We start from the raw sequence: 18,981 nt of genomic DNA on the forward strand, positions 1-18,981 counted from the left end.
CTACACACACACACACACACACACACACACACACACATAACAGTAACACACTACACACACACACACACACACAACAGTAACACACTACACACACACACACACACAACAGTAACACACTACACACACACACACACACACACATAACAGTAACACACTACACACACACACACATAACAGTAACACACTACACACACACAACAGTAACACACTACACACACTACACAACAGTAACACACGACACACACGCAACAGTGACACACTACACACACTACACACACTATGCACACACACACACAACAGTAACACACTACACACACTACACACACACATAACAGTAACACACTACACACACTACACAACAGTAACACAGTACACACACGCAACAATAACACAATATACACACACACTACACACGGCACAGTGTGGGAACGAGTCAGCACACACACACACGCACGTACACACAATGTACATGCACACACAAACACTAGAAAACACAAAATATACACACACAGCATAAACGCAATATACATGCACACATAAACACTCAACAATAACAATATACACACGTAAACACAATGTACATGCACAGACAAGCACTAGAAAACACACAATATACATACACATAAAGATAATAAAAACACAATATACACACACAAACATAGTATCTACATGCACACAAAACAACAAAAAACACACAATATACATGCACACATAAACACAATAGACACGTGCACGCTGGGGGACCTATAGGACGTTTGTATTTAGTCAAGGTTGCAGCGCTGTGGAGGATAACATTTATATTCATGCGCTGCCATAAGCTGCCAGTGTTTGCTTGTTTTTGTGCCTCACGGTGATGAATCTGGTTTTATGAGTGCAGATTTACTAACGCCGTGTTCTCAGGAGTGCTCAGAGAAACTGAAGCAGCAGCAGTTTGCATCCCACACCTTCCTGCAGCTATGCTCCTCTCACATTCATCAACCTCCAGAGTGCACGGACATTTGCAAATTATGTTGTATAAACAGGTTTTTATGGTGTTTTCACCCCCCAGAACATCTCCAGTATGTAGAATATGTAATGTGTCTCGTCCTCCGCTGAAGTCTCAAACTATTTAACATCCCGAAGACGTGATGGACGCTTTATTTAGCATCTTGAATCAGACCTGTCATGGATTATTTAGCTGTTTAAATGTTTTGTGTCACTAGTTTTGGCTTTGGTTGCAGAGTAGCGTCATTGTTGATCAAACTGTGAAATAATTTTGCAATTTATGAATTTAGTCTAAAAATGTTAAAAAGAAAGAAAAAAAATTTCCAGTAGCTGAAATCATTCAGATTATATTCAGAAAAACTAAGAAAAACATCAAATGTTCACATTCGGAAGCGAAAAAAGGCAAATTATTTACTATTTTTCAGTCCTTAATATGCCTAGTTTTCTTTTAGCCCTTGTGTTGTGGGTCAAAATTGACCCGTTTTAAAATTTGAAAATGTGGGAAAAAAAATAAAATTCACAGTGAAATTTCTGATGTCCACATTTTCAACATTTTTGGGAAATCTTGGAACATTTTTTTGGTGGAAAAAAAAGAAATGTTAAAACTGTTTCTTAAGAACATTCACATAAAAATCAACCAAAATCCAGCGATTTTGGTTGATTTTTATGTGAATGTCCTTAAAAAAATATTACAAGTGTTACTGATATATATGGAATCCCTATAGATATTTTTAGGATTTTTTTTGAAGATTTTTTAAAATTTTTTGAAAATATTTACAAGAATTTTCTTGCCAAATTTTGGTTTTTTTTTTTTTTTTTTAAATAAAAAGTTTTAAGAAATTACTGGAATTTTCTTCCTGAAGTTTTTGCAAATTTTCAGAAATTTGGGTAATTTTTTTGCTAAATTTTGGGATTTTTTTTCAGACAAGGAAACAATATTTTTTGGTGCCGTAAATGTGGACAACAGGAGGGTTAAAGAACAGCAAACATCTGTAAATTTGTTGATTTATTTACCATAAAAGCAGTCGTGTAATTTCACAGTGAAACAAAAAAAATTATATTAATATTTTAAAATGCAGTCATGTACAGATTGGAGCTGTTTGTCACAGTTAGCTTATAAATTAATACTTTATTTTCTGATTTTACCAGATATCTGTAATTTAACAAACAGGAAAAATGTATAGAACAACAGTAATAAAATATATTTATACGCCTAATTTTCTTGTAATTAACAGCAAACATCTATACATTTATTTATTTATTTATTGTAAAAGCTAGTTTGTAAATTCAATTAAATGCTCTGAAAAAAATAACAGTTACAGTTTGATAAAAATGCAGTTCTGTACAGATTACACCCGTTTTTTGACAGTTTGCTTGTAAATTAGTATTTTATGATTTTAATAGATATCTGTAACTTAACAGACATTTAATGTCTTCTAATCCTTAATATCTGTATTTCTTCAGGTTTAATTTCCAGCAACGTGACTGTAAACCATATCAATCAGTTGTTACAGATTAATTCTCACTCAGCTAATCAATTAAATAATAATGATAATAATAAAGCAGGATTTTTTGTAGTTGAAGGCTTAAATATCAGCAAGTATTAAAAAGAAAGCAAACAAAAAACGACCAGCAGCTGAAAACATTCAGAAATATCAGATTATATTCAGAAAAACATCAAATTTTCACATTCGGAAACAAAAAAAAAGGCAAATTATTTACCGTTTTTCCATCCTTAATACACCAAATTCTCTTTTAAACAACAACAAACGTCTGTAAATTTGGTGTTTATTTTTTTTATTATCAAAATAGTTGTGTAATTTCAGTCAAACGCTGTAAAAAATAAAGATCGCAATTAGTTAAAAATGCTGTTATATACAGATGAGAAGTGTTTTTTCACAGCTACCTTGTAAATTAATACTATAATTTCTGTTTTTACTAGATATCTGTAATTTAACAAACAGGAAAAATGTATAAAACAACAATATTAAGGCATATTTATTATTTTTTCCATCCTTAATATACTAAACTTTCTTTTAAATAACAACAAACATCTATAAATTTGTTTTTGAATTATTTATTGTAAAAACTATTGCGTAATTTCACAGTGAAACAAAAAAATATATTAATATTTTAAAGGGGCAGTTATGTACAGACTAGACCTGTTTATTCACAGTTAGCTTGTAAATTAATACTTTATTTTCTGATTTTACCAGATATCTGTAATTTAACAAACATGTTTTCTATTTTCCAATTCTTAATATACGTATTTTTTTTTTGCAATTTATTTAATACAAACATTAATTTAATTCTCACTTAGCTAATCATTCCAGCTGTACATGGTTTACATAATAATAATAATGATAATAAAGCAGGCATCTTTGCAGTTAAAGGCTTCCCTAGGAATGTATCGTAATAAATATATTGTGGATAAAATAAACAAAATAAAATGTAGATTAGCTGAAAAATGCCTGCATTCAGTTACTGTCTGAGAAAGTAGCTGCATATGTTGGAATTAATTTTAATTAATCTGATTAAATCACTACACAGACGAGATAATGATCTGCTTTTGTACATTAAATGGCTTTTTTTTTTTTTTTGTAAAATACTTTTTTTCCTCCCATCCTGAAATCATCTTCTTACCCCAAACAAAAACCCTATCTGTCTGTAATGTGCTGCCATGTCCAGAGCCTTGGGTTAAAAGCGCAGGCTGATAAATTAATCAGTGGTATATGGTTAATTCTGATGGCCTTACTCCTGCAGGATAAATGACATCCTTGAGTCTGAGCTGTGCTCCCCGGTGGCTGCAGACCTCGGGGAGGTGTAGTTAGCTGCAGCCAGCAGAGCATGGAGCACAGCGAGCAAAAGAGACTCGCAGCCCGACGTCCACAAAAACAACTCCGCTAACCTCTGGAGTCCTGCTTTCACTCCAGCTTTACAGACGAGACAAAGACGGGAAAAAAGAAGCTAGCGGTGAGCATAATCACCTGAGGCCTGCGCTCTGCTGCATGCAGATCAGGAACGATACGCATGAAACTCCAGCACAACAACAAGTTCTAGGGGCATAAAAACTCTGCATCTGCTCGCTTTGCTCTCCAGCTCCGTGTGTTCAGATATGTTCCAAAGACTGGTTGTATTAGCAGACAGGTGGAGGGGAAAATGATGCAGCAAAACTCTGGCTTATAAATATGACATTTGATTTTTAGATGTGGATCTGGAAGCCTCACGGTCTTCAGAACCAGAGTTAATGGCTGAATGTGAACACAACGTACAGAGAATTAGGTTTAGGCTGTTAATCTGTCAATCTAGCAACAAGGAAAGAGAAAAATAACTATAGAAAAAAGAACAGAAAAAATTTAATTACATTTAGAAAGGAATTAGGTTTCAGCTGTTGGTGTCAATCTAGGAACAACGAAAGAATGATAAAATAACTGTAGAAGAGAAAACATTAAATTAAAGAATAAAATTAAATTCAAAAAAGAATTAAAGAGTTTTGGGGTTTTTTTGTTGGTGTCAATCTAGGAATAAGGAAAGAAAATAAAAATAGCTAGAAAAAAGAACAGAAAAATACAAATATTATTTTTTATATTAAAGAAAGTAATAATAGTAATCTCATATTCATATATATATATATATATATATATATATATATATATATATATATATATATATATATATATATATATATATATATATATATATATATATATGGTGCAAAAAGCACCATATATTATATAATGATGATAATAATATGGTGCAAAAAGCAGAGAATATTGTTGTTAGTGCAGTAATAATGAACATATACATTGGGATTTTGTCCCAGTGTGTGGAGGAATCAGCTGTTTATTAGGGTGATGTTAGTGGAGAGGAAGCTGTTCTTGTTTCCGCTGGTTTTAGTTTACATCAGGTTGGAGAACGGTTTCTGTTTCTTCTTTATTTTTAGAGTTTCCTGTTAGCAACAGTTAGCCTCGCTGCTGCCGCCGATCCACAGCGTCGCCCCATATGGGTTTGTAAAATATTTTCCAGCTCGGGCACACAATGGGCACAAATAATTACTGGCGCCATATTGCAGGAGGCTCCCCAGCTCCTGCACAGATGAACAATTAATACAGCAGATTGAGGAGAAATGCCAATAAAGGGAACACGCCCCGGGGCAGGTGCACAACAGGAAGGAGGGGAGCTGGAACCAACACCAGTTTAGGGACGAGTTTGGGAGGATTTTCAGCAGCCTGACCTTAATTTGAGTCACAACTAAAGCTGCTTTTTCACCGACAGCAGTTCGACATTTAGCTTTGGTGCCGAATGTTAAATTAGAACATTGATGCGGCTCATAAATGAAGGCGTGTTTCTGTGGAATTGTCAAGCAAACTTCTGAAATGTCATTTTCTGTGAAGTGAATAAATTTTGCAGCTGAGAGTCATCAGGAGGTGTCGATGCTTGGAGTAAATGGGATAGAAGCAGACAGAAAGTAAACCTGGTGAAGAAAACCTCAAAGAAGAAACAAAAAACAAGAAAAACAGAAGTTTCTGATCAGAGATCACACTGATTGTTCTTTTCTGTTGTCAGTCATGATTGATTGTGTTTGGAAACAGCTGATCAGTCCTGTGAGGTGAAGATTTGCTAAGTTAGAACATGTTAGGAAAACGTGTTCCTGTCTTTCATTAACCCTCCTGTTGTCCTCATTTATGGGCACCAAAAAATATTGTTTCCTTGTCTGAAAAAATCCAAAAATTCAGCAAAAACATTCCCCAAATTTCTGAAAATTTGCAAAACTTTCAGGAAGAAAATTCCAATAATTCCTTAAGTTTCCCTTAAAAATTTTGTGTGCTTGTGTAAAAAATCCCGCAAATTTGGAGAAAGAAAATTCTTGTAAATATTTCCAAAAAATGAGTAAAAATCCTCCAAAAAAAAATCCTAAAAATATCTAAAGTGATTTCATATGTATCAGTAAAACTTGTAATATTTTCTTTAACATCATTCACAAAAAAATCAACCAAAAGCCAATGAAATTCGTTGGATTTTGGTTGATATTTTTTTTGTGAATGTTGTTAAGAAACATTTTTAACATTTTTTTCCAGCAAAAAATGTTCAACAATTTTCCAAAAACACTGAAAATGTGGACATCAGAAGTTTCTCTGTGAAAATACTTTTTTTTCCCCCTACATTTTCAAACTTTAAATGGGTCAATTTGACCCGCAGGACGACACGAGGGTTAGATTCAGATTCAGAAAACTTTATTTATCCCCTAGGGGCAATTCAGTTTGCAGACATGGGTCGCAGCAGGACAGGACATGAAACACACATTCCACATACATTTGACTTGGATCTGTCAATAGTCAGGGTTCAGCAATAAAGTGCAACAGTATCAATATATACCTCACTACATTTAAAACTACATGTAGAACTACAAAGCAACACGGTCACTGTCATTTAAAAGCCTAATGGCGGAAGGAATAAAAGAGATGGAGTGAGATAGCGCCTCCCAGAGGGCATCAACACAAACCTGTGTGTCAGTACATGGTCAGAGTGTGCAATAATGCTCTTAGCTTTGTGGAGCACCTGCCTGCTCCATAGAGAGTGTAGGTCAGTAGTCTGCACATCCATGACTCTAGCACAAGTCCCAACTATGCTGGACAACGTGTTTTTGTTTTTTACTGACAGCCCATGAAACCATGATATAAAAGAAAAGGTTAAAAGACTCTCAATAAAAGAACGATAAAAGACAGATGAAATGGGTTTAGATACAAGAGTTCAGTTTCCGCAGCAGGTAAATACATTGTTGGCCTTTTTTTGCAATGACCTCCATGTTTTTGTCAAACCTGAGGTCGGAGTCGAATATTGTGCCCAAGTATCTGTACGTGTCTATGATTTCGACCTCTTCTTTGTTTATGATGCTGACTTCCTGTTTTGCAGGTTTTTTCCTGAAGTCAATTATTATGTCTTTTGTTTTTGTAACGTTAAGATCAAGATAATTGTCTTCGCACCAAGTGATAAAATGAGACAGGGCTCTGCCATGCCCTGATTCAGAGCCCTGTAGAAGGGACAACAGAACACTGTCATCTGAAAACTTGACCAGGTACCTGCCCTCCTGACTGGTTCTGCAGGCGTCTGTATACATGATGTACAGCAAGGGCAAGAGAACACAGCCCTGGGGTGAAGCAGTGCTGGAGGTGACACAGTCAGATATATATATATATATATATATATATATATATATATATATATATATATATATATATATATATATATATATATATATATATATATGTATGGTTGCATCTTATTAAAAGCAGAAGAAAAATCAATGAATAAAATTCTGACATGGGACCAGGGTTCCTCTAAATGTTCATAAATTTTATCCAAAATAAAAATCTTGGCATCATCCACTCCTTTTCCTGCCTGATATGCAAACTGCAAAGGATCCAGCTTGCCATCAATAAGGCCAAGAATCGTTTCTTTTAGGATTTTCTCAAAGTTTTTCATCACAAGAGATGTGAGAGCTATGGGCCTGAATTCATTCAGTTCTCTAGGCTGTTTACATTTAGGCAGGGGAATGATGTTGGAGGTTTTCCACAATTTAGGGAGATATCCACTGTTTAGACACAATTGAAACAGTTGTGTGAAGACCCCACTGAGCTGTTCAGCACAGTTGTACAATGTTCTGCCACAGATGGAATCAGGGCCAGCAGCTTTATGGACATTCACCTTTCTTAGGTGTTTGGTGACACTTTCCTGAGCTATCACCAGGTCATTTATCTTATTATGTTCAAGAACCTTTTTGAGGTTTGAACAATTTTCATACAGGTCAGTCTTCTCAAACCTACTAAAGAATGAGTTAAAAGCATTAGGGAGATCCCTGTCATTTATACTATTTATACTGATGATCTGTTTGGGCTCACAGTCCGAATGGTTGATGGATGCCATGGATTTAATGCCCTTCCAGGCTGCTCTAAGGTCACCCTTAGCATACTGATTTTCAATCTTATTTCTATAATTCATTTTTGCTTTCTTTATTTCATTTTTAACTTCCCTTGAGACGGCCTTTCTTTCTAAAAGATCACCCGAGAAAAATATTCGTTTCTTTTTGTTGATGACAGATTTAAGTTCCTTTGTTATCCATGGTTTGTTATTAGGATACATAATCACTTTTTTAGTCTGAATTTCAGAGTCTGTACAGAAAGGGATACAGGAAGAGATAGTATCTGTCAGTTCATCCATGTTGTCACACACATTAAAGAAACAGTCCCAGTCAGTGCACTCTAAAGAGGCCTGGAGACTGGCTATGTTGTCCTCAGTCCAGACTTTGACCGTCCTCTCTTCCCTTTCCAAACGTGTGAAGGACGGCTCATACACAGGGACTAAGTACACACTGTTATGATAAGATGCACCAAAGGAGGGCAGAGACATTGCTTTATATGCTCCTGGTGTAGAGCCATAACAGAGGTCAAGTGAAGTGTTCCTGTGTGTGGTTGGACACTTAACGTACTGCTCATAGGTCCTGAGCGTTTTGGCCAGAGTACACTGATTAAAGTCACCCATAATGAATTTTGGCGACTCTGGGCTCACTGTGTCCAGTTTATGTGTGACGTCAGCGATCAGCTGAGAAGCCACTGTCACATTTGCACGCGGATGAATATATACAAGTACATAAAAAAGCTGCTGGAATTCTCGAGGAAGGTAGAAAGGGCGTAGAGAAATTGCCAATAGTTCGATGTCAGCAGTGCATACTGTCTCCCGAATCACCACAGTGTTACAGTACTTCTGGTTTACGTAAAAGCACACACCTCCTCCTTGGCTCTTCCCAGTTGCCTCCGGGTCCCGGTCCAGACGGATGGGGCTTCCGAATCCAGTTAGACTTAGGTCCGAGTCTTGATCCCCTTCCGACAGCCACGTTTCAGTGAAAGCAAGCACGCAAGTGTCCATAAATTCCCTTCTGAACTTTGCGTGAGTCTCCAACTCATCCATCTTATTCCTGATGGACTGGACGTTTGACAGCAGGACAGAGGGGAGAGGCGGAAGCTTACGGCGATAGTCCAGCCGAAGACTTTTTAATCTTCAGCGGAAGCCGCCTCTCCTTCCTCTTTTTCGGCGTTTAGTCCTTTCTTCTGGTCTACAGAGCTCCATAGGGATGTTTGGTGCTCTGATTTCAGTTGTAGATGTCCGTATAGATAGGAGAAAGTCACGGCTGTAAGTGACACGAGAGCAGACCTCAGGCTCCCCGGCATGACAGCAGTCACAAAAGAGAAAAATTACGCCTAACAGTGCGTAAATCTCGGCTTTTTTTGCCCACATCCTGAACATTGACAGTTCCACCACTCACTCACGAAAGTACACACCATGGGTCATAAAAAAACGGACATAAAAACGTTTAAAAAAGCACACTTGCTGCGAGCAACAGACTGCGGGGTCGCACACTCAGGAGCGCCCCCCAGGAGCGGTCAAGTAAATAAAGTTTGTTTATATACACCTTTCACAGATACACAAAGAGCTTTACTACAATAATGAAACGATAATGATAAAAGTAATAAATTGTTAAAACAGAGGAGCAACAGCTAAAGTACAGAGCATCAAAAACAATAAATAAAATAAAAAATGTGAAATAAAGCAGCTATAGATCAACCAAAAGCCTTACTTTGTAACGCAGTTCATTAACTCATTTTTCAAAAAATGTAAAAACCTTCAAATCCAAAAAACTATTTGCAAGATTCCAATTTTGTCGTTTCCTTTATATTTTTCTAATGCAATGATTCAAAATGCATCACGTGAACATGGCTAATATGAAGCTAATGCTAGAAGCTGGTTAGCTTAGCGTAGCTTTAAATGCTGGAGATAGGTGGAACCAACTCGCCCGGTTCTGTTCTGTGGTATCCAAACCTGCCGATTAATTAACGCTGCATCTCCTCTGATTGCTTAACCAGCAAGGTGGCAGGAAATTGATTAATTTCAAGCTAAAAATGTCACATGATGTGTTTTCTTTGTCTTGAAATTACAGCACAGCGACTAGGCAAGTGGCTAGCAGCTGCAAACTGTAGCAAACAATGCTTTACAATGTGGGTGTTCTTGGGAAATAAAAGTGATAGAACATGACAGATCACCAGCAGACACACACAAACCTTTAATGATCCGACAGTAAACAGCAGAGTGTCCTCTGACGTAACCTCCTCTGTTGCTAATGTAGATATCGACCAGTGATGCTCAGAGTTGTAGCTGTGCACACGTTTCTACTGTATGTTGTTGGTGTGAGCGAATGAATGCAGCTGTTGCATGAGCAGAACTCAATTGAAAACTGCAGCAGTGAACCACATGTTGTTGTCTCAGTGCAGCTTCGTAGTTGTAGTGATTTCAGACCAACCAGAGCCTGAAGATCCTCCACCATCTGCACAGTTAGGATGGTGGCTCAGACCAAAGCTCCACATCATTTAACCTCTGGCTAACAAACTCCACGGTTGTTTTTAATTTAGCAGATGTGTAACCAAACTCTGTTGTCAGGGTTTGAACTCCTGCTGGAAGTAATCGAGCTCTGTTACCAAGATGGTTTTCGTCCACATTTCAGCCAGCAAATCATAGCAGCTCTTTATAACAAGCACAAACTTTGTGGGTTCATCTATATTAAAGGGACACATTCTATGATGCTGGTATTTCTGATCATCAATAACTAATAAATAAATGCTGCATTTCTGACGTGGGGGAATGAGAAGCCTTGGGGGAGGACTTTTCTGGTTTTATGTGTTCTCTCTAGCTTTAATTTTAGCTGCCTAGGTCTTCAGCGTGACGTCTTCAGTTCTTTAAATTTAGATTTTACAAGCATTAGTTGGCATGTTTTGAGGCTGCTATATGAATAAACTATTATTATTATTAATGATAAATATCAGGTATTAATCATTTCCCTGATTACTAGTGTTCAGTATCAGCCCTGAAATCCTCCAGATTGTTGGATCTGGACCTAAACTGTTCCTCCAGCCCCAGATGGAGGCCGTTTTTGTGGTTAAAGTGCATTTTTTTTGTGCCAAAATTAAATTTTTTTTTCCACAATTTCACCTGTTTTGTGGTAATTTTGGTACTTTTTGTCATGATTTTGTGTGTTTTTGTGGCATATGTGAACCTTTCAGGATGATTTTGGCTCTTGTGGGAGTGATTTTGTGTCTTTGTGGTAATTTTGGCTGTTTTTGTTGTGATTTTCCTTTTTTTTTTTTTAAGATGTTTTACTTACATTTATTTATTTATTTATTTATTTATTTATTTATTTATTTATTTATTTATTTATTTATTTATTTATTTATTTTATTTTATTTTATTTTATTTTATTTTATTTTATTTTATTTTATTCTATTTTATTTTACCAGAAGTCAATTGTGGTCCTAAAATCCATCCTAAAATGTCCTGTGTCTGTCTGCCTTGTTTCCATTCCCTGTAGAAGTGAGTAAACCTCTACCTGAACTGTTTGTGTGTTTTTTCTGGTGTGGATCTGCAGGTGAAGCTTTGTTTGGCTGTGAGGAGTCACTGCGGGGGAGAACTAAGACATATGATGCATTGTTTGCATGTGAACCTGGGTGTGAGTTCAGGTGGCGGGGTTAACAAGGTTCCCTCGGAGGTGGCGGGTTATTTTGGTGCCAGGCCGTTGTGTTGTTAGTGTAGCGGAGAGGCAGCTGTGTGGTGGGTGGGGGGTGACGCCACTGGGGATGGAGGTGGAGCGCACACACATTTAGATCATCTTCACCCTGAGATTCACGCCCGTTGCCACTCTAACAAACACTTCTCACTTGGCATGTGTTTGTGTGTGTTGGTGGTTAACACACCCCCACGCCGGAGCTGCTCCGCGGGGAGGCAGCGAGCGGCGACGCCCTGGTGGCAAACGGTGCCGACGCCATCAGGAATCAGCAGAACCAGAGGGCAGGTGTAGCTCAACACTGAATCACTTTCACCTCCCTGCACACAGTGAAATACTTCTGCTTTTCTTGGTGCATTTTATTCACAAACACTCCACACCAGGGATGTCCAACATGTGGCCCGTGGACCAAAAGTGGTCCACCAGAGGGTCCAATCTGGCCCTCAAAGTGTAAAAATTCCTGAGAAGACATTAACTGCAGATTGTAAATTAGTAAAACTATAAATTTAAGGATATAAATTTAATTTATGGGGCGTCATGGCTCAGTGGTAGAGTGGCCGTCTTGTAACCGGAGGGTTACTGGTTCGATCCCTGGCCTGGAGAGTTCATGTCCAGGTGTCCCTGAGCAAGACACCGAACCCCTAACTGCTCCTGATGGGTCGTGGTTAGCGCCGAGCATGGCAGCATCCACCATCAGTGTGTGAATGTGATGTATAATGTAAAGCGCTTTGCGTATCGTTTCCAGTACAGTAAAGCTCTATATAAATACAGACCATTTACTGTTTAAAGTACCTTCTAGACCATGACAAGTTGTTTTGATCACAAAGTAAAATACTAGTTTGTTCATTGTTTTTTTGTCGCTTTGTGTCTTGTTTTTTTATTATATTTTGTCCGTTTTTGTTGCTTTTGTCTTTTTTTTGTCTTTTGTCGTTTTGTGTTTTTGTTTTTTGTATCTTGTTTGTGTCCTTTTGTGTGCCACTTGTGTCATTTGTCTCATTTTTTGTCGTTTTGTGTCTTTTTTTAATATTTTGTCTTGTTTTTGTTGTTTTTGTCTATTTTTTGCCTGACTTTTGTTGTCAGTCTCATGTTTTTGTCGTTTTGTTTCTCGTTTTTGTCAGTTTTTTTGTCATTTTTTCTCGTGTTTTGTCGTTTTGTTTCTCACTTTTGTCATTTTATGTCTCGTTTTTGGAATATTTAGTCTAGTTTTAGTTGTTTATTTGTCTTTTTTGTCTGACTTTTGTCATTTTGTTTCATGCTTTTGTAATTTTTTTGTCTCATTTGTGTTTGTGTAATTTTTTGTCCATTAATGGTTGAAGTGAGTAAACTAGTCTGCATGATGTTGTCAGAAGGTGGCGCTATAGACCACGTTAGCTGGAACAAACAGTAGAAGAAGAAGTGTGAACACAAAATGAAAAATTTCTGTTTTTCTTGTTGCATTTTAATCAGAAACACTCGACAACTTCATTCAGTCAGACATTTAGGGCAGAACTTGTTTTGAAATCCTAACACCTTCTGCTTCAGAGGATTTAATATAATGAGAAACCGGCAACAACCAGGAGGGAAAGTTTTATTTTTTACACGAAGAGGCTGCGAGCGGTAAAGATGTAATTTAAAAAGAGCAGGGGGTTGGAGGGGAGGCTTCAGAAGTTTTAATGAGCCCTGGCATTACTGGAGGAGGAGGAGGGAGGATGATGGAGGAGGAGGAGGAGGGAGGAGGATGGAGGAGAAGGAGGATGGAGGAGAAGGATGGAGGAGGAGGATGGAGGAGGAGGAGGATGGAGGAGAAGGATGGAGGATGGAGGAGGAGGAGGATGGAGAAGGAGGAGGATGGAGGAGGAGGATGGAGGAGGAGGATGGAGGAATGGAGGACAATGGATGGAGGAGGAGGAGGAGGGAGGATGATGGAGGAGGAGGAGGAGGGAGGAGGATGGAGGAGAAGGAGGATGGAGGAGAAGGATGGAGGAGGAGGAGGATGGAGGAGAAGGATGGAGGATGGAGGAGGAGGATGGAGGAGGAGGATGGAGGAGGAGGATGGAGGAGGAGGAGGAGGAGGAGGAGGATGGAGGAATGGAGGACAATGGATGGAGGAGGAGGAGGAGGGAGGATGAGGATGGAGGAGGATGGAGGAGGAGGATGGAGGAGGAGGATGGAGGAGGAGGAGGATGGAGGAATGGAGGACAATGGATGGAGGAGGAGGAGGATGGAGGAGGAGGATGGAGGAGGAGGATGGAGGATGAGGATGGAAGAGGAGGAGGATGGAGGAATGGAGGACAATGGATGGAGGAGGAGGAGGATGGAGGAGGAGGATGGAGGATGAGGATGGAGGAGGAGGAGGATGGAGGAATGGAGGACAATGGATGGAGGAGGAGGAGGAGGAGGAGGGAGGATGAGGATGGAGGAGGAGGATGGAGGATGAGGATGAGGAGGAGGATGGAGGAGGAGGAGGATGGAGGAATGGAGGACAATGGATGGAGGAGGAGGAGGAGGGAGGATGAGGATGGATGGAGGAGGAGGAGGGAGGATAGATGGAGGAGGAGGAGGATGGAGGAGGAGGATGGAGGATGAGGATGGAGGAGGAGGATGGAGGAGGAGGAGGATGGAGGAATGGAGGACAATGGATGGAGGAGGAGGAGGAGGGAGGATGAGGATGGAGGAGGAGGATGGAGGAGGAGGATGGAGGAGGAGGATGGAGGATGAGGATGGAGGAGGAGGAGGATGGAGGAATGGAGGACAATGGATGGAGGAGGAGGAGGAGGGAGGATGAGGATGGATGGAGGAGGAGGAGGGAGGATAGATGGAGGAGGAGGAGGATGGATGGAGGAGGATGGAGGCGGTAGAGGTACAGGAAGTGAAGGAAGAGGAAGAGGAGGTAGAGGTGGAGGAGGAAAAGGAGGCGATGAAGGAGTGACAGAGATGAATACCAGCAGGTGTCACACTAAAAATGTGACATAGACGACCACCTCCTCCATCCTCCTCCATCTCCTCCCCCATCCTCCATCCTCCTCCTCCATCCTCCATCATCCTCCTCCATCCTCCTCCACCATCTCCTCCATCCTCCATCATCTCCTCCACCATCCTCCACCATCACCTCCATCATCTCCTCCACCATCCTCCACCATCACCTCCATCCTCCTCCACCATCTCCTCCCCCATCCTCCATCCTCCTCCTCCATCCTCCATCATCTCCTCCATCATCTCCTCCACCTCCTCCATCTTCTCCTCTTCTTCCTCCTCCACCTCCTCCCTCCTCCTCAGTTATCATTAAGTTAAAGGAGCTCCTTTTTCCTCTCTGTTGTCTAAAGCAAAGTCCCGCCCACAGCGCTCTTCCTGATTGGTTGCACATCATGAGTACCAGCCAATCAGCAGTGAAAGCTGCTGTTGACAGACAGATGAGTCCATTAGCAGACAGTAGCAGCTCTGGTGGATCAGCAGAGCTCAGTTTGGAGGTTTAGGCTGTAGAAACACCCCAATGCTTCACTGGAATAACAGTGCTAGGCTAATGCTAATGCTATCACTCAGACATTAGCCTCTTAGCCTGCAGCTAACGCTATCATGGGCCCCATCACGTTTCTAAAGTCAGATTAATTTAGTCGCTCCGCAGAGAAACAATCTGCTAAGCCTCCAACATCTCCACCAATCAGTAGCTTTCACAGCGGCTAAGGCTATGCTAACAGCTAACGGCTAAGTTAGCCTCAACAGAAAACAATCATGTGATACTCTGACATCATCACTCCTGTTTTTATTGCACATGTTCCAATAATAAATCCTAATCATGATGATATTCCTTATTATGACTGTCAGGTTCTCTGCTGTCACAAACTGTTCATTTATAGGATTTAATACAGGATGTATTTGGTCAAAATATCACTTGTCTGACTTATTTTTTGATTGCCAATAATTGGTGTCAGCTCCAGTAACAAACATGGTGGTAGATCCTGAATTAATCATTTTTTAATGGACTTTTTCCATCATTTCTGAGCCTCATCAGTCCAGCAGATAGACACATGACATTTAGGAGGAGTTTTCCTGGCGTATTTCAACCTTTCAGGGTAGTTTTGGCTCTTTTTGGGGTGATTTTGTGTCTTGTGGTAATTTTGGCCATTATTGTGGTTATTTTGAGTGTTTTTTGTGCCAAATTTGAGTTTTTTTTTGCAATTTAACCTGTTTTATGGTAGTTTAAGTCCTTTTTCATGGTAAATTTGCCTGTTTTTGTGGTGGTTTTCCATGTTTTTGCTGACATATTTAAACGTTTCAGGGAAATTTTGACTGTTTATGGGGTAATTTTATAAGATTTTTGTGCCGAATTTGAGTTTCTGTTGCAATTTCACCTGTTTTGTGGTAATTTTAGTTCTTTTGGTGATGATTTGGCATGTTCCCGCTGGCATATTTGAACCTTTAAGGATAGTATTGGCTGTTTTTTTGGGTGATTTTGCATCTATTTGTGGTTATTTTGAATGTTTTTTGGCCAAATTTGAGTTTTATCGCCATTTCACCCGTTTTATGGTAATATTTTGTCCTTTTTGTGGTAATTTTCCATGTTTTTGCTGGTATTTTGAACATTTCAGGGTAATTTTGACTGTTTTTGTGGTTATTTTGCATGTTTTTTGTGCCAATTTTGAGCTTTTGTTGCAATTTCACCTGTTTTATGGTAGTTTTAGAACTTTTTCATGGTAAGTTTGCCCATTTTTGTGGTGATTTTAGTTTCAGTTTTTCCCAGAACTCATATGTTTTTCCTCCTAAATGTCATGGTTCTATCTGCTGGACTGATGAAGTTCTGAGGCTTAGAAATGATGGAAAAGTCCATTAAAGAGTGATAAATCTGGAGCCACCTCTATGGACTCTGTAGAACTTCACACTAAACATCCTGCCGTTGCTGTAGGTAAACAATGAGCTGACTGAGGAGGTTTGGTGTGGTTTGGTTGCTCTTTCTAACATTAATTCTGATGAATCTTGCTGCGTGGCTTCAGCTCTAAACGTGAATCTTGCTGTTGTTTTGTGTCTCCAGACTCCGTACCACGTCAACCTGCTGCTGGCCGGCTACGATGACTCCGACGGCCCGGGGCTCTACTACATGGACTACCTGTCCTCTCTGGCCAAGGCGCCGTTCGCTGCCCACGGATACGGAGCCTTCCTCACCCTGTCCATCCTCGACAGATACTACCGACCAGGTCAGTAACCTCCGCAGTCTGATGATTCACATTCACAAAGCTTTTTTTTGTCCCCAGGGGGCAATTAGAAAGGGCACGTAGAGCAGACAGAGCAACAATGATGTAAGAAACTGAGTAAAAAACAAGAAATTAGAGATAATAACATAAATAAAACAAATAGGGATAAATATATAGACAAATGTAGAACAAGAAGTAAAATAAGAATAAAAATACAATGAAAAGAAAGAAAAAAACACAACTTAGTGACACACTAGTGCAAATATAAAGAGGAGGAAAGTGTGCAGAGCTGCAGGACAGAGCTGGTTAGATTCAATTATTTCACAACAAAATTGGTCCAGATGTCTGAAACTGACAACAATAACTCAGAAAAATTTGTCTTAAATGAAATTACATTTCATGAAAATGACTTAAACTGTTCCAGCATGAAATAAAAAATTGTGAATAAATGTTGAAAATGACTAAAACTGGTCATAAATGAATTTAAAAATGGTTAAAATGACTAAAACTGGTCATAAATGAATCAAAAATTGGTCAAGATGTCTAAAATTGACAAAAATAATTCTGTAAATTTAGTCAGAAATGAAATTAAATTTGAAGAAAATTACTAAAACTGGTCCAAAATGAATCAAAAATTGTTTAGAAATGTTCAAAATGACAAAAACTGGTCATAAATGAATTTAAAAATGGTTACAATTATTAAAACTGGTCCAAAATGAATCATTTTTATATTGCATATCTGACTAAAACTGTTCCAAAATTAACTACAAGTTGGTCGAGATGTCTAAAACTGACCAAAATAACTTCTTCTTAGTCTTAAATGAAATGAAATTTGATGAAAATGACTAAAACTGGTCCAAAGTGAATCAGAAATAGTTGAGAAATAAATATAAAGAGGATGAAGGTGTGCAGAGCTGCAGAACAGGGTTGGTTAGATTCAATGATTTCACTTCATGCCACAGAAATAATGATTAGAGAAGAAACGAGACTTTACATGTGAACTGTGACCCTGAATCTCTTCGTTGATCTGTTTAAATCTCATCTGATTTTTCATTTAATCACTCACATTTTTATCCTCATTGTTACAGATCTGAATAAAACTGGTCCAAAATAAACAAAAAATTGATCCAGATGTCTAAAACTGACAAAAATAAGTCCGAAAATTTTGTCTTACATGAAATGAAATTTGATGAAAATGACTAAAACTGGTCCAAAATTAATTAAAAATTGTTCAGAAGTGTTGAAAATGACTAAAACTGGTCATAAATACATTTTATAATGCTTACAATTATTAAAATTGGTCCAAAGTGAATCATTTTTCTGCTCTTTGTTGCAGAGCTGATTAAAACTGGTCATATGTAAATTTTAAAATGGTTAAAATAACTAAAACTGGTCCAAAATGAATCAGAATTTGGCTGTAAAACTGGTTGTGAATGAATCAGAATGATCTAGAAATGTCTAAACCTGCTCTTTGCTGCAGATCTGAATAAAACTGGTCCAAAATAAATCCACTTTCTGCTCTTTGCTGCAGATCTGAATAAAACTGGTCCAAAATAAATCCACTTTCTGCTCTTTGCTGCAGATCTGAATAAAACTGGTCCAAAATAAATCCATTTTCTGCTCTTTGCTGCAGATCTGACCCGAGACGAAGCCATGGATCTGCTGAAGAAATGCATCGAGGAGGTGAGTTCAGCTTCCATCAGCAGACGGTTTCATCTTCATTATCTTCATTTATTCAACCTTTTCCATCTTTAAATATATTTAAACTTCCACATGACGTCCCTCTGATTGCTGAGGACAGCAGCATCGTCTCAGAGCTGTAAAAGATCCTCTAGAACCAGATGTTTGGACGCCACTAAAACCTGAACCCAGCAGCTGTTCTGAGTTGAGACCATTTCTAAAGAAATTATTTTCAACAATATATTAAATTAGAGGAATTAACTTTTCCTTTGCAACCAAATGTATTTAAAAGTACACAGTAATTGGTGGCATAAACACCAGTTTCTGAGTCGTTTGTTCAGAATAAATAACTGAATTTCTGTTATTTAAACAGATTTTTTTGGAGTTTAACTGTTGGAACAGGTTTGACTTTATAGAGTGAAAGTAGGATGTGACTGTTTACTGTTAGTTCGCAAATTTTTAAAATTATATTTTGAGTAATAACTCGTCAAATCACAGAAAAACATCTGAGTTTAAATGTTCAAGGTGAACATTTAAACTCAGATG

At 38.5% G+C, this 18,981-nt stretch overlaps 1 protein-coding gene across 1 annotated transcript in view; it reads left to right on the forward strand.

The window, feature by feature from the left end:
- Positions 1–18,525, forward strand: part of psmb2 (proteasome 20S subunit beta 2) — a 29,395-nt gene extending 10,870 nt beyond the window's left edge. The window contains exons 4-5 of the mRNA XM_055008787.1: positions 16,596–16,758; positions 18,389–18,525. Coding sequence (XP_054864762.1) covers positions 16,596–16,758; positions 18,389–18,510 — 285 coding nt within the window. The 3' untranslated portion in view covers positions 18,511–18,525. The remainder of the gene's footprint in view (positions 1–16,595; positions 16,759–18,388) is intronic.
- The last annotated feature ends 456 nt before the right edge of the window (positions 18,526–18,981 follow it).

This window comes from Amphiprion ocellaris, unplaced genomic scaffold (genome assembly GCF_022539595.1).
Source record: "Amphiprion ocellaris isolate individual 3 ecotype Okinawa unplaced genomic scaffold, ASM2253959v1 Aocel_unscaffolded201, whole genome shotgun sequence".
Taxonomy (NCBI): Eukaryota; Metazoa; Chordata; class Actinopteri; family Pomacentridae; genus Amphiprion; species Amphiprion ocellaris.